The 16233-nt window shown below is 34.7% G+C and overlaps 1 protein-coding gene across 44 annotated transcripts in view; it reads right to left on the bottom strand.

Moving 5' to 3' along the window:
* Positions 1–16233, bottom strand: part of Slo (calcium-activated potassium channel slo) — a 157145-nt gene that overhangs the window by 40145 nt on the left and 100767 nt on the right. For 30 of the 44 annotated variants that reach the window (XM_078184990.1, XM_078184999.1, XM_078184989.1 and 27 more), the window contains exons 12-13: positions 5581–5736; positions 2931–3007 (exon numbers count right to left, since the gene is read on the bottom strand). In XM_078184990.1, the coding sequence (XP_078041116.1) occupies positions 2931–3007; positions 5581–5736 (233 nt within the window). Of the gene's footprint in view, positions 1–2387; positions 2424–2930; positions 3008–5580; positions 5737–12832; positions 12946–16233 lie in introns of all 44 variants that reach the window. The other 14 variants (XM_078185004.1, XM_078185027.1, XM_078185006.1 and 11 more) reach the window with 3 other exon arrangements.

Here is a 16233-nt window from a genome sequence, read left to right as displayed (position 1 = left end):
GAGCGGTCGGCCCGGACACATGTTTGTAAATAAACACATAGGATCCGGGTACTATCTAACCGGGGTTGGAGGCGGGGGTTCTCAGAGATAAGGTAAAATACACTGCAAATCGTGGGAGAATCATCAGGCTTCTTCCATTTAAAAATCGAAAAAACTTTTCGTTTTCGTTCTATATAAAAATCAAATTAGCAGGTGTCCTAACCGTTGCCGGAGGTCAAGTTCAGTTGCGTTAGGGTCTTTCCTATGGAGGTTAGTGTCGGACAAGCGTATAGCGATGAGATGCTCGTCACTATCTACGCTGAGCGCAGCCACATCGACCTGGAAGCTCACGCGTGAAGCTGCCGGGTGTCCGCCTATGTAGCCGAGAGCTAACGCGCGCCGCGAAGTCTGTTTCCGTGGGTAGGGGGAACGTTGACTGCCCAGGGTTTAAAGACTGTTGTGATGAAACGCGGCGGCGTTACATTCTCGATGGTTTCGGGTGAGCTGTGTGCGTGGGTGTGTATGTGGGTGTCGTGTCGCATGGGCGGCGGACCGTGGGTCCCCGCTGGAAGGTCTGTCGCGACGCCCTTGCTCGTTCCGGAGCTGGACTGGCCCCTCTTACCGTTGCAGTGACGCGGTCGCGCGGGAGCCGAGCGCGTTTGGGCGGAGCTAGAGCGGGGGCGGGGGGCGCAGAAGACGCGCGGACAACGTTTCGCGGTCGATCAGACCGGCGGGAGTCTCATCAATGACAGCTGGCACGCTGAGAATTCTCGCGCGACCGAAGAAAGGGTTTTTTTCAGGGTTGGTTTTTAGACAGCCACAGAAACTGGTGAGAGAAGTAGAGTAAGAAAAACAGAGATAGAGAGACAAAGAGAGAGAGAGAGAGAGAGAGAGAGAGAGAGAGAGAGAAAGAGAGAGACAGAGATAGATGGATAGACAGAGAAAGAAAGAGAGAGAGAGAGAGAAAGATAGTACGAAGCTCTCATGCCGTCGAGGCATAAAAAATACCCGGATTGAGATATCTAAGTAGGCATGCAAGACGAGCGAGAAGGGCACACACTAGAGTGCAGGCTAAGTTCTTGATTGGCCAGGTGGACATGCGCCAACTGACTGAACTATTTTGGATTTATTACATGTCAGGTGTCATGTAGTCATGGCACTTCGTTTTTCACGATGTTTCATTTGACCGTCATTTCAAAAAAATTAACTTCCATTACGAAATTCTCGATATGAATATTCTCCATTGTTATGGTCAGTGACCAAGCTCTGATCATTCTGGTCAACGACCATCAATGACCTCTAGTCGCTCTGACTAGTAATTAAATCCTGATCAGCACGGTCAGCAATTAATCTTTAGTTACTCTGGTCACGGATCAAGCTGTGATCGCGTTGGTCAGTGATCAAGACTCTGACCATTACATACAGTAACTAAGCTTAGATCTATATGGTCGGTGACCAAACTCTACTCTACCCAAGTTCTAGTTATTTTGGCCAGTCAGTTCAGGTGTTCAGTGGTCATAATCAACGGCTAAACTCTGATTGTATTGGTCAGAGACCAAAATTTCATTGTTACAGTGACTTGGAATCGGAACGCTGTAGTTATTTACTACTACTATATCATTCAATCAGTCTCAAGATTAATAATTAGATCAATGATTAGAAGTTGATCATTAGGTCACTGATCAATAGTTTACGGCTGTAACTTGGCGTGACCATCTCGACCAATGACCGAATTTAATCTTTCTGATCAGTGACCAATCGCGCGACCAGCTTGGTTAACGACCGTATCTGACCGTTCCGATCAGTGACCAAGGACTGAATGATCGCGTGGACCATGAAAAACGAATGGTGCCGAGTCGATGACGGCGCGAACGCCTCGAAGGGTGTCGTTCAAATGAGAATCAATGGTGCCGTGATCCATAATCATCGTGATATATAATCATCAACGCAATGACTGATGGTCGCAACGGTTGTTTCGCATACATGTATGCAAGATCAAATGGTTAAAAAATCGAGGCATATATGTACACATAAGTAAGACACAGAGAGATAGAAATATGCAAAGAGACAGAGAGATAGATAGACAGATAGAAGAGGTTCAGTAATAGAGAAACCAGAAAAGAGGTTAGGCGGCGGGAGACTGGAAATCAAAACAAAATGGAGGTTCGTGAACGATCCACCATAGATTGACAGATACATCATATGTATGTATATTATATACATATATAATATAGACAGACAGAGAGATCGTTCAGTGTTACAAATGGATGGGATTCGAAACGTGTGTAACTGAACAGAAAAATAGCAACTTGATAGAAGAGAAGAGATATACACAAGAACAAAAGTTTTGAAGGAGAGATAGTTAGCGACGGTAGTTAAAGACTAAGCGAACGAGTGTGAGACGTTACCTAAGTCCCGGCCCCAAGAGCGCTGCTGCTGCCCCACTAGATCACAATATATCACAACAGGATGGTCATAACCATGTCACTTCGTTAATCGTAGCAGTTTATTTACCGCTACGGCTTCCCGTAGCGCAAGGATGTGAGGGTGGAGAGTCGGTAAGGGCGAGAAAAATAGAGAGAGAAAGAGAGAGAGAGAGAGAGAGAAAGAGAGAGAGAGTGAGAAGGGGTGGGGGTAAATCAGAGTTCGTTTTTTTCCGAAAACGCAAAGTCGTAAACCGCTCGCTACATCACTGTACTCGTCGAAGCTAGAATCGATCTTAGGGGATTCTGATATGTAATATATACACAGTTATTATATATATATATAGGTATGTATATGTACGTGAATACATATACGTATTTGCATTATACTTATTACTATTATTATTGTTTGATTAAGTTTTTTTCCGAAAGAGCTGGAGGTCAGTTAGTTAGAGACCCGGTAGAAACTGAACGACAGATTGAAATTTGAAACTGTTAAAGGGGTGTCACTAGACTAGAAAAACTTACAATTTTTGCACTTGCATTTCTTGATCAGAGTTTCGTCTTTTATATCCTCGTGGCATGCTTTGCAATAAAACCACGCCCTGCAAACATACAACGGTGAACACGTAAGTACAGCGACAGATTTGTGGTTAGTGCTAACTTTTATAGTGACGTGCATAATTGTAGACTCAAATCAATTTTTACATTGTTGCCGAGATCTGAAAGAAAACTTGACAAAAAAGTCTATTTTTTATTGTTTTGAGCTGTTATATTTTTGTTAAAATATTACTAAAACTGTAAAAGCTACTTTGTCGACTCTATTCGATAATAAACTAGTAAAAATAATAACTCACGTCACTATAAATGTTATAATATAAACATATTCAATATATGTTCAAAAATGTATAATATTCGATATAATAATCAATATAGAATATCCAATACTATTCAACGTTGAACCAAAAATTATTATACCCAAATGTTGTAGATGTTAAAGTGTAGTTCCTAATATCATATCGCAAATGTTGCAATAGTTGTAAATTAAGTATTGAAACAACTACAACAATTGAGAATTCTGTATTATTCCGTATTATTGTCTGTGTATTATTCATAATAGTTGCATTTTAAATACTACAAATATCACAATAATTGTGAATTGAATATTGAAACTGCTACAACAATTTTCAACTAAATATTGCAAATACATGCAACAATAAAAATCGTCGCCATAATCAATTGCACTTAAAATCTTTAAAGTTAAAATTTATTACGTTAAAGTTTAACTTACAGTTAAAATTTATTTAAACTTTTCCTTCTACGATATTCATTTTGTGAATAATATGTGAAGCTTGAATATTGGGTAGCAAATATTTTTAGGAATCAATTAGTAGTGAGAAGTTATTAATAATTTATAAAATGTGACGCCAACTTTAATGCTTGAGGAGGACAGTCGATGTTTCCGAGTTATAGTTATTTATGTATCCCATTAGCATGCGTGAACAAATTACGGAATTATCGAATTCTTTTATCGAGAGACTAACAGAGCAGAATAGTTGGTAACATCAAGAAATATCAAGGTTTCAATATTAAATAATGTTACTAAAATTAATATCTCGCTCGATACTACATCGAATAGTAAACTTTAACAGCGCAATTTCACGTTGAATTAAATCGTTCACTTCCAATTCCACTTTAAATTAAATCGTTTAATTTTAATTTAGATCCGTTTCAATGTTACATTTATTCTGACATTACCTATTATTTACGATCTAATTTCAATTCAGTTTTAAATTAAATGATTCAATTTCAATACAGAGTCAAATTAAATCATTCCATTTCAATTCGATGTGACATTAAATCTGTCCGTTTGAAATCAATTTTAAAAACGATCTAATTTCAGTTTAATATTAAATTAAATTATTCAATTTCAATTCAATGTTAAATTAAATTATTTAATTTTACTTCGCTGTTAAATTCAATTTATCCACATCGATCCAACATTAAATTTAATAATCTTTCAATACAGTAATTCAATTTCGAAATTACACATACTACGGGAAATGTGAGGTTCTTGAGACCATTTAAAGTAACCATTTTCTTCGCCGAAATGCAACCCGCGGCTTTGATAACGAGTTATTAATGAATAAAGTTAGCTGCGCGCGCACGCTTCAACCTGCTGTTACGCGCGCGAGTCAGCCGACTGAAGCCATTCTCGCTCCCGGGGCGCGACGGAAGGCGAGAGGGCTGCGCTTCGAGAAATGTCATATTAATTTAATAAATTTCACAAATATTATTAATGAAAAATATACTCATTCAGTTGTAAATGTTGTAATCCACGTTTGTAAAACGGCACAGATTACACTAACATTCACTTTCACTGCACTATTATTTCACACTGATCACGAATTATTCAACAACTGACACATGTCCGAAGTTCCAGCTTTATTTTGTATGGCCCTGCAAAAGGGCCGATTAAATCCCAATTCGGTGCCCAAAATGTCCACCGTCCACATCGAGACACCATATCACCCGAGGGGTACTTGTCTTTGGCCAGCTGCAAGCGTCACAGCGCATACATTTGCGACGACACCATGAATCCGAGCTATCAAATCAGCCGCATCGGTTATACGGTTATAAGAATTTAAATTTAATCGGCCCTTTTCAGGGCCACACAAAAAAACGCTGGAAGCTTCGCACATGTATCAATTGATGAATAATTCGTGATCAGTGTCAAATAATAGTGCAGTAAAGTGAACGTTAGTGTAATCTGTGCCGTTTTACATACGTGGGTTACAACTTCTGGATTACAACATTTACGACTGAATGGTTATATTTTTCATTAATAATATTTGTGACATTTTTTAAATTAATAGGACATTTCTAAAATCCTCGTTTGTTATTCGAGCGCGGCTCAAACTCGGAGCGCAGCCCTCTCTCCTTCCGTCGCGCCCCGGGAGCGAGAATGGCTTCAGTCGGCTGACTCGCGCGCATAACACAGGTTGCAGCTTGCGCGCGCAGCCAACTTTATTCATTAATAACTCATTAACAAAGCCGCGTATTGTATTTCGGCAAAGGAAATGGTTACTTGAAATGGCCTCAGGAACCTCCCATTTCCCGGTGTATGTATAATTTCGAAACACCCTGTAAATAAATATATGAAAAATGTACTTCTCACCGCTTCACTTCGTCAGCAGATTGAGCAATGAAGAATCCCTGAGTATTTGCAACGATCTTGGCACCACGTGGGTTGATCGAGATCTTGCTGTCGCCACCTCCTTCGCCCTTTATCTCGATCGCCAGCAGCAACAGCTTCAGCTTCGTGAAGCACAACCTGGGACGAGTGATCGCATAGTATTCGGCACTATATTGTAGCGTTTTTCTTCAACATTGTTACTCACATCCACGAATTAAAGGACATTTATTTGGAAATTGTTACGTGTTTGAAGCGAGTGCTTGACAAATATTTAAAGAACAATTTCGGGTAGTTAATATTATAAAACAGTATCCATCTCATAAATGGCCTTGAAATGTGTCAAATGTGCTCCCAATTATCTTGTTTGAAATTTCAATTCTGTTAAATATCTAGAAAACTGTTGGTGATATAATCAAAATATTTTAAGCAAAACAAAACAACTGACGCAAGCATTTTTCTTTCAGATTGCGACACAGTTTCGACATAATTACTTGTAGGGTATATTTGTAATTTATCAGTTAATAAAAACTCTTAATTGTAAAGACATTTTTATTGTGACCTTCAAACAGCTTCTACGTTTTTACACGCGCAAAAATTGTTTCATTTACAGCTTTGAAACTGTTCAACTTTCGTTTGAAGAACTTGTCATTATCACCAACAGTTTCATAAATATTCAAGATAATTTATTTAATAATGAATGAATTGTTACGATCTTGTAGAAATATTTCAAGGTTGTTAAAGTCATCGAGTTGGTTACTATTCTATGGCCCGAGTTAATAACGATGATTGTTGACTCGAAAGCGTGTAAGTCTTGACGATACGTAATGTAATAATTAATAAGAATTGTAAGCTAATTATCATGTAAACTGGTACGAATTTGTATCGATAAGCTATGGTATCGTGATCTGTGATTTACGAGAGCGTATATTGTCTGTGATACGTCCGAAACCAAAAGCGGGTATGTTCGTTCCTTTCTATTACGTAATTTTTTACAATCAAGTGTAACATACATACGTATACATACATAACATCAAATGAAGTTGTTTGGGCATGCTTGCCTGTATGATTCGACGACATGTAGAATATAAAATCTATAAAATATAATACATATAGTATATATAAATTGTATAAAATACTGTTAGGCCTTTACACTTTTCAGTGATTTCAATAATTACATTTCTTCTTATTGCAAAGTTAATATAATATTGTTTAGCAGTAATGTATTCGAAATTATATCTTAATTATAGGCATATTTATAATGATTTTATAAATATATATAAATCTAAATAGATCATTAAAATTGTATTAAGTTAATAAAATAAATAAATAATAATGTTTGTAAACAGTATCCCGAAATTTTGTTTCTGTAATATTAATAGGTTTAATTAAATTATTAAAAGTTTATATGCACTGGCGAATTTGGATCGAATCATACAGACTATTATAATTAATTAAAGCGTGCGCAGTACCAAAAACATTTAAAAAGGTATCCACAAACCGTCTACAATCTTTCACCTAGAATGTTTCCATTAAAACTGACAAAGGAACTCAGTTAATTTCAGCAACATACAAACATTTTTCAAACATCATTATAATAATTCATTCGTTTCGGTATGATACATGAATACCAACAGCAATAGTATGAATAGTACTATTTATATATGATATACATAATATACGTTTATTATAGTAACAAATATAACGTACGAGATTATTAGTAATAATATTCTACATTCTTTATGTTTACGTTTAAAGATTACATTCACTGTAATTCATACTTACATTATAATGTTATAATGAACATATAACTGTGGTTATTAGAATTCTAATATATCATGATGTAATGTGCATCATAATATAGTAAATATCACATACATACATAGATATTTCATGACGTTTACTATATTATGATATAAATTATACCATGATATATTAGAATTCTAAAATATTTCTAACATTATATTTACAATATATTATGATGAACATTACAAATATTATACAATGTATAATTTAATATGACATAATGTGTCGTAATCTAATATATATCATAATTCATTATAATATATTACAAAATAATATGTTCTATAGCAAACATATTTAATATACGGAATTGTTTATTGAACCGAGTTCCTTCGTAAACGAGAACGATCAGCGTATACATATAAAATGAAGGTGTGACTACAAATATATCAAGAACACTACAATAGTAAGTAAACATGCATAGCAGCAATTTGTGGGGGGTGGCGAAGCAGGATATTTTGCATAACAGAATCGTCAGTGCCCAATAATTCCGTCCATGCTAAAGATAGTCGAAATTTGGTGCTATGCTAACGCTAGTCCTACGCCAGTTTCGGAATCTGAGGGACTGATCGACACACTAACAAAATCTGTGAATCATTTCTAAAAGAGAACGCGGCGGCGGCGGCGGCTGCTGCAGGCATTATAGTAATTAATAAAGAGGGCTAACGAGCAAGGAATCCTACAGAACGGTGGCCACTATCCAACGTGTCGAATATTAATAAATAACACTGTACAACAAATTTCAATTTCCTCGGCAATTTATGATATCGATGAGGCGTTTCCTATACATAGATTTTCAAATTAATTAATTGGCCAATATTTTACGATTCTTAGATTTTGTGACAATCGATTATGACAACCAATCGCAGATCTTCACATTTTTACGCGTTTTATGTTCGAACGGCAACAGTTACGCAGCTGTATGGTATGTTTTAATGTTCTGTAGATTCTCCGGAATAAAATACCATAATTTAATATTGCACTACGATCGTGATAGTGTGAGTAAAAAATACCTACAGAAGAAAGCACACCTAGAATGCACCAATTTTTGCTAGTTTTTTACTCTTTTAATTGTTCTTTCAAGGAAGAACTTCTGCTGTTCAAAGTGGAGACTATACTTTACAAAATGAACATGACTAGATCTTTTTTTAATGGTACAAGTAAAACTTTTTATATGTTTCAAACGTCTGTGTCTACAATTATTAAATTAAAAAATCATCTTCACTACCTCGTCTGGTTTTAATTACGGAAAGTAGTAACACAGTGATAAAAATAGAGCTTCCACTTTTAAAAATATGCTGTGTTATATTTTTGTGCCAGTTTTGTTTACAACAAAGAACTAAACAGTGTCCATTTTTTATTTCACGTTAGTAGTAAGGATTCCGATATTCTCCTTCAAAGATGCACAGCAAGCTGAATTGTACTTTCTCCATTAATAAAAAAATTTTTGGACATTTTTAAAATAACAACAAAAATATCTATCGAAACCTCAATAACTTTCGTAGTATCATAGTAAAGGTCTCCAAAGTGGAAGTAACATTGAAAAAAATTTCCTCTGAAAATGGTCATATCTTAGGTGGCTTTTCACTGTAATCAATTTTTTCAAACATGTTTGTAAACTATACTTATGATATAAACCATACCATCGAATTCGAGAGAGTTGAGGGAATAATCCTGCGTAGATTATGACCATGTAACTGTTATCATATAAAACATGAAATGCGTTAAAAAATATGAGAAACTGTACATAAGAATTGAACAGAAAAGGAGCGGATTTAGAAATAGCCAATAAGAATCTACGTGGAACGTCCGCGAAAAATAGAAATTCAAATGTATGTTGAACAGTGCGATCAATCGAAGAAACGATCTACCCCTACGTAATTAAATAGCAGTGCTGGGTAATCGAGAATGAAAGAACGGTGCGCTCGCATAATTCAATAGTCAAAACAGCTTGCGCCAATGCGGTGGATATCGAAAACTTTTCGCTCGCCAGTCAAATTCTGAAGAGACAAATCGATTCGTTGGAACTGCAACGACCTTGGGGAATCGGTCTGAGATGCTTCTCAGTTCGCAACTTATCCAAACACTTTACACTCGTCAACTATACAGCGTTGACGTCTGAAATATTCAACATTTTTTTTCGTCAAAAAAAGTTCAAAATTAACATTACTTCATTAAGGAGTCGTTCCCGGAGAGATATTGTTTTCGACACAATGTAGCAATCTAAAAATTTAAAAAAAATTATGTGAAATACAGCCGACTTTGCCCGCCAATTTACTTTTTGATTCGTGCGATTATCTCGCACAGAAGTCGATAAAATAATTGCGAAGCCGGCACATGTTTTGCTGTTGTTTCAATGTTTCCATTAAGTGTACATTGCTGTTTTTGTTTAAACTTTCTTTTGACAATCATTGTACACAGTTCTAAAGTAGTTCGACTGTTAGTTGAAGGTTTTAGTTTATTGTTATTGTTATTAGACTTTTGAAGATTTCATTGTTGATACAGTTCAAAACTTGATGATGCCCAGCATTGACAGATATAATAGTGCATGCAATAGGTAATTACGGTGCAGAAATCAAGTCGAAGAGGGCGTCTATGTTAAAGTAGCAAAACAGACGTCTCTAAGGACTTCAAAAACGGTCATTCGATCGTAACCAATGGTCTCCCGATTAATTGTATCGGCCTTTATGCATGACAGAAATCATAAATTCTTGAAATCGAGATTCTCCTAGTGTTTGAGCGTGTGTGGTGACAGAGGGAAACGAAAAACTGAATCACCGCTAAACTCAACATTGATGAAAATGATCAGGATAACACTGAATCAGTTGCTTAATTACTGGGTTAAGTTTTGAGTATTTGTCACTAACGTGAAAATTCAATAGAACAGCTAAACACGATTTGTTTCAAGAATAGATTCAGTGACAGCAACAAATTATTCCCGATAGATACCATTTCAATGCTACGGTAGAAATTTACAATCATATTCGAACTTGTTTCGCAAAATTATTACTATCTTTCAGTCTCGGTGAGAATTTAGAAAAATATTTAAATAAATCAAGTTGTTGCAATATTTAATAAATTTTCGATTTTTTCATTGCAATAAGTTTACACCACAAAGTCACATTACAAAATTAAAGAAATTAAAATTATATAAAAATTTTTAAGTAGTTCAACTCCATTGTCATTTCTAGCCCACCCTGTATACACATCTCGCGACGTAACCCAACAATTACAACCTTAAACGATATCCGGAAAAGTTGTACTTCTTTTTCAAAGATCCAATCAAACACAAAGAAATCAAATCTCCATGGTGATATTATTTATTGTTAATAATCGTGTGTTAGTATTTGTTACATATCTACGAAATTCTATTACAGAATCAATAAAACAAGGTAGCCGTAGCTTGTGAAACGTAATCCGCGACGATAAACTCACCTAACGATACTTTTGTATTATTTCTACAATTCATGTAACCGACTGGATGTAATGAACGTTTCACATAATCATGTAAAAGAGCAGCAGGCATGCGTGTACAATGAACACTTTTTTCGTCGACAATAGGTGATGAACACTGACGAGGAGTAAACGGAAAGGAAATTCGTTTACCGAGTATCATTGTCGAATTTCTCGAAGAAAGTTCAAAAAAAAGAAAACGTCGAACACGTTTAAAATTTCCGCCCCCAAAATTGACCTTTGTCCGGAGTTGCACAATGCCGTAAAGACGTCAGTACAAAAATACATGACACGTTTTTGGGGGAGGCATGCAGATTTCACCAAGCATTATCAATTTCTTGCTAATTCAATCGAAACGCAATCGAATTTATTACAAAGTAATACCTAAATTCGCTACATATTAACTCAATTATTTGTAACAAATAAATTCAATGTTGTTACTTCAAAATTATAATTAAGTTATAAAATTTATTGAAAATTGATATTCAATTTCATTCGTTTTATTTTATTGGAATTACTAATTCGCTATTTATTTGAAACAATTTTCATATTTTATTTATCAATCTTTTAACACAAATATATCAACTTTGTGATTATTCGTTGAATATAATTTCCGTGATTTGTGAGATCTGCATGCATCCCGCTATATCTACTTCTATGTAGCAAAAAAATATTGGTACATAACCCAGCAGAGTCGACTGAAAAAGCAAATTGTTCATTAAAAAAGAAAAAAATTAAAGAGAAAACTCAAAACAAACGTTACTAGTAAAACGTCGATAATAATGTGTGATAGAAAAATCTCATAATACATTCAAAATACCAAAGTACCAAAATTACCAAAAATATCAAAATTAAAAGAATCCATAACTACTCTAACTAACAATAGAGTTTGGTAAGAGAAGGAACGATCAAAAAGGAGTAAAAGAATCGTAAAATCTGAGGCACGAGTGTATGTACACGCCTCACGACGATGTGAGAAATCCAGAAAAGACGATTAAAAAAATAAAAAGGAAAAACGAAAAAACGTGTGCAGCTCCCAGGAAGTATTTACGTTTACAGAGACAAAATAAATAATCTCTTGTGTACCCCATGTGTAGTTCGGTCTTTGTCATATGTCTCTTTTAATTTGTGGTGTACACAGGTCAAAAGTGTTCAGCAATTTTTTAATGTTTCATTTTCCAATATGTGCTTTTACATGCGATACACTTTAACTAATTTGGAAAATCACATTATACCAGTTCTGATAATAATTTTTAGTAATTTAGCAGTTCTTGTGACTATCTGTATATAATATACAATTTGTGTACATTTTTGCATAACATACGTATATTAATCTTGAGCATATTTGTGTATAATATGCAATATAATAACCTCTGGAATATATTACATATTATATTCAATATGATTCTATACAAAATGATATAATGCGCGAAACATAGTTTCTTCCAAGTAATATTTAAAATTTCTTAAGCATCTTTAAAGTCAAACATGATATTCCTTAAAATTTCTATGCATAGAATATAAAAATTAGTATTACACATTTCGTTAAATATAATTTCCTTTACGAACATTTCATTTAATATAATATTACCATTGTTATATAATAATATATAACATTAGGAATTTGAAACATAATATAAAATATAAACAATCAAATGAAATGTTCAACGATTAGTAATAAGAACGATTCAACTTATCCACCAACTTTTAACCTGTGTCACTGTGTTAACGTATAACACTTCCCTCCTTAACGTGTCCACTCCCACCACCACTAGCCGATAACAAGTGGCGCCTTCGACTTGGCGCCGCCCACTAGCTCCGAGTAGCGTAACGCTAAGGAGGGAAAATCGTTGATAAGTTTCCGCTCAATGTTTCTTGCGTATGTATGTCTGTGTGTGTGTATATACATTGTCAAAAACCGTCAATACGATGTTATTGAAAAAATTGGCAAGTGTGGCAACCAATGGCAGCGAGGACTTACTCGCTGGCTTGGGGAAATGTCATCCCGGTAAAGGACGGGGAGAGTGTTTCCGTGTACATCTCGCAGCCCGTGCCCTGCAGGTAATCATTCTGCCACGCCTGAGTATCCGGCGACTGAAACACCAACCAATCGGGCCGTACATCATCAAACCTTTCAACAGTGACGGTCGTGTTCAATGAAATTGGCACAGCTCTCAACCCCTGGGACTACTTTACTTCCCCCGGAGTAGGCGTGGCCTCGTTGCTCCCGACATTGGCTGAACAGGGGCATGCCACTGGCAACACGTGACCGCACCTGCTATAGACTGCGCCATCTAGTTTCCTCCGAAATATGGTACTTCGAATTTCGCAAAAACGCTTACCGCAAAAGTTACGAATTTTCAATGATACTAATTTTTACAGTATTGTTTCAATTAATCTGAAATCGTATCTTGTTTGCTTAAGTCTTCAATCGATTTAATGTTAACTTTATTTATCTTACAGTCCTTCAAATTTATTATATTTACGTAAATGACCTAAGTCGTTAAATGCGTTTCCAAAAAGACAGTGACTAAAAAATAAAATAACTAAGTTCATTTTAATTAAATATATCGACAATTAGTATTATATACACTTTGATCTATGGAAGAAAAATTTTGATGGTACACATTTGAACGAAATTTGAATTGCAAAATATTTCGGACGATGGAGGTCTGCAGAGCGTATCGATTGTTTAAACAATCTTTAATAATTTCGACGTTTCCGTTTCTTGAAACAAATTACCTTCGTTGACTCTGTTGCGAAGATAACTTAAGTTAGTGTATCGTTGATCTAAAGATGATCTAAGCATTTCCAGGGTCTTTGGTATTTGCGCCACGGTATAGTACAGTTTCGGGATTTTGAGGGATAAAACAATAGTTCTTGTAGATTTTGTCATCAGAATTTTGAAAATTCGAAAACGAGAGTGGAAAGAATTGAAAGATAATTGGGGAATTTGTTGCATATCTTTATATTGCCCTTGTGAAGATGATTTTCACCTAATGACTAAATCCACGTGATGGGTACAGATGTTTGGAGATATTCAGAGATATTTCAAGATATTAAGGCCTTAGAAGGAGGTGTAGCCTGAGTAGGTATGCTCTAAATTGGCGTGCTCTAAGTAGGCATACTCCGAATGGACGTGGATTGAGTAGGCGTGCCCAGAATGGGCGTGGCCTAAGTAGGTGTACCTAAATTGGGTACAGACTGAATAATCGATGCCCGGAATGGGCAGACACTGAACAGGCAGTGCCCTTTGCGGGCGTGGCTTGTGACAGTGTGATTTGGGTGAGCATGCTACGAGTGGGCGTGATCCCGTTACTCTTCACGAAGCCGGGGTGGTGTCCACAGAGCATCTAGTGCTCACGCCCTATTAAATCCCTACCAGCCCCATAAATCATTCCAGCACACACTCATCCAACAATGTAGCATTGTCAATATTTCCTTGTTATTCATTATTTTTCAATGGATAAAATGATTGTTCCATGGTTTCCGATGGTGCAGTATCTGCTATTTAAAAATTTTGAGCACGGTTTCAGAACAAACAAAATGTTCTTTGAACAAACAACTTATCAACTTATCAGAAAAACAAATTCCAAAACTAAAGGGGTCACACACGGTTGGAAAAATAGCGTCAGTAGCTTCGTTTATGAATGAATTGTTACGTTTTGGATAAATTTTGGAATCTTTGATGTACTGGAAACATACTTTGTAATTAGTAGACTGCGGACCTTTATGTATTATAGTATTTGCTTATATTCATTTAAAGAAACAATAGATTATGAAAATAAAAGTAATTGTGTTACATTTATATTATTCTACTCTGTGTGCGAATTATAGAATTCAAGAACAATTATAATAATATATTATTATTTATTTTCATATAATAATAATGAATCTGTCATTATATGTGAAATATTATATATTCGTATATCATTATTGTTAATTTTAACAATAATGATATATGTTATATATGGATATATTATTATGTGACAAATTATAAAAATATATTGTCACATATTTTTATACCATACGTTAGTTTAATACTATTTTAATATATAACATGTTATTAAATAGAGATAAAGGATAATATATTATAATTATTATTTATCCAAACATTCCCGATCACCCACAGTATACTAATTACAATAATTTTTAATTATTTTAATGGAGGAGCAACTGTTTGTATTTATTGATCATTATGATTTCGTGAGTTGTCCATTATTCTTCATGATAGCGAACATTGTCATTCGACTGTTTAGTAACTTGTCAATTACTAAAGCATGGTCAGCACATGAAGACGTGTTACTTCGTTAAACATATGTACACGTTGTATGCATTGCATCTACACCCGGTATATCGATGAACCAAGTGTCACGACAACTACGTGCGTCAATCCATCATCATTTCAAGCTAAAAATATTTTCTACCATAATTTCATAGTTTTGAGGAGCCGCTATGGTTTCTCCTTTTTTTCAGAATGTCAACTACACTATTTACATACATATATACTTTCAGTAAAATCATTATTTGTGTCAATCATCCAATTTTTTTCTAATGTGGAAAGGATATTTTTAAGTATATAATATTTTCTATAAATAAATTTTCCTACTTCTTTTTCAAAATTTCCTTTCAGTCTACTGAATTTCTTGTTCAAAAGAACACAACTTTTTTTTTACAGCATACGCTTAATTATAATAATGGCAAAGATAGTCAACGAAGCGTTTCTCAACCCTTTAAGAGCACTTTTATCCCTTAAACATGAAAAGCGGCTTAAAAAGGAATATCAAATACTTCTTTGACAACTACAATTTGTTAAAACTATTTGTCACTATGTATATCGTACACATTTGTCTTTGTTCAAGAGTGAAAACAAGCTGTAAATATATTTAATGAGATATCTCGAAAACGATGGATAATAGAAAAAAGTTGTTTATACATAAATTATGTAATTATAAATGTAAAATATGCCTGTGTAAATATTCTTTCGAACTATTCGAACTAAATATTCGTTTAAACAATTTGCTGAAAGTGCGATGAACGCTTTATAAACTATTATATCAATTTTAGTTACCTTCCAAAAATACATAGATAATAAATAATTATTTTTAACATTATATATATTCAATGCTTTTTTTATAAATACATATATTACTAGACATATTAACGAATTAAAATACGAATTAAAAATAAAGGGAACATTAAAGATGTAAATAATACATATATTATAACAAGTCAGAAAAAAGAAAAATAATAGTAGTAGAATACACTTAAATTCTTCAGAACAGTCTAAACGAGAAAATTACATATTTGCCATGAAACTTTTGTGTATAATACGTCAGCTTGAAACAAATGATGGGGGAAGATGGTATTCAAGGTTGTCGT

Source organism: Augochlora pura, chromosome 7, assembly GCF_028453695.1.
Source record: "Augochlora pura isolate Apur16 chromosome 7, APUR_v2.2.1, whole genome shotgun sequence".
Lineage (NCBI taxonomy): Eukaryota > Metazoa > Arthropoda > Insecta > Hymenoptera > Halictidae > Augochlora > Augochlora pura.
The sequence above is the reverse complement of the archived record's forward strand: the minus strand, read 5'-3'. Positions and strand labels throughout refer to the sequence as shown.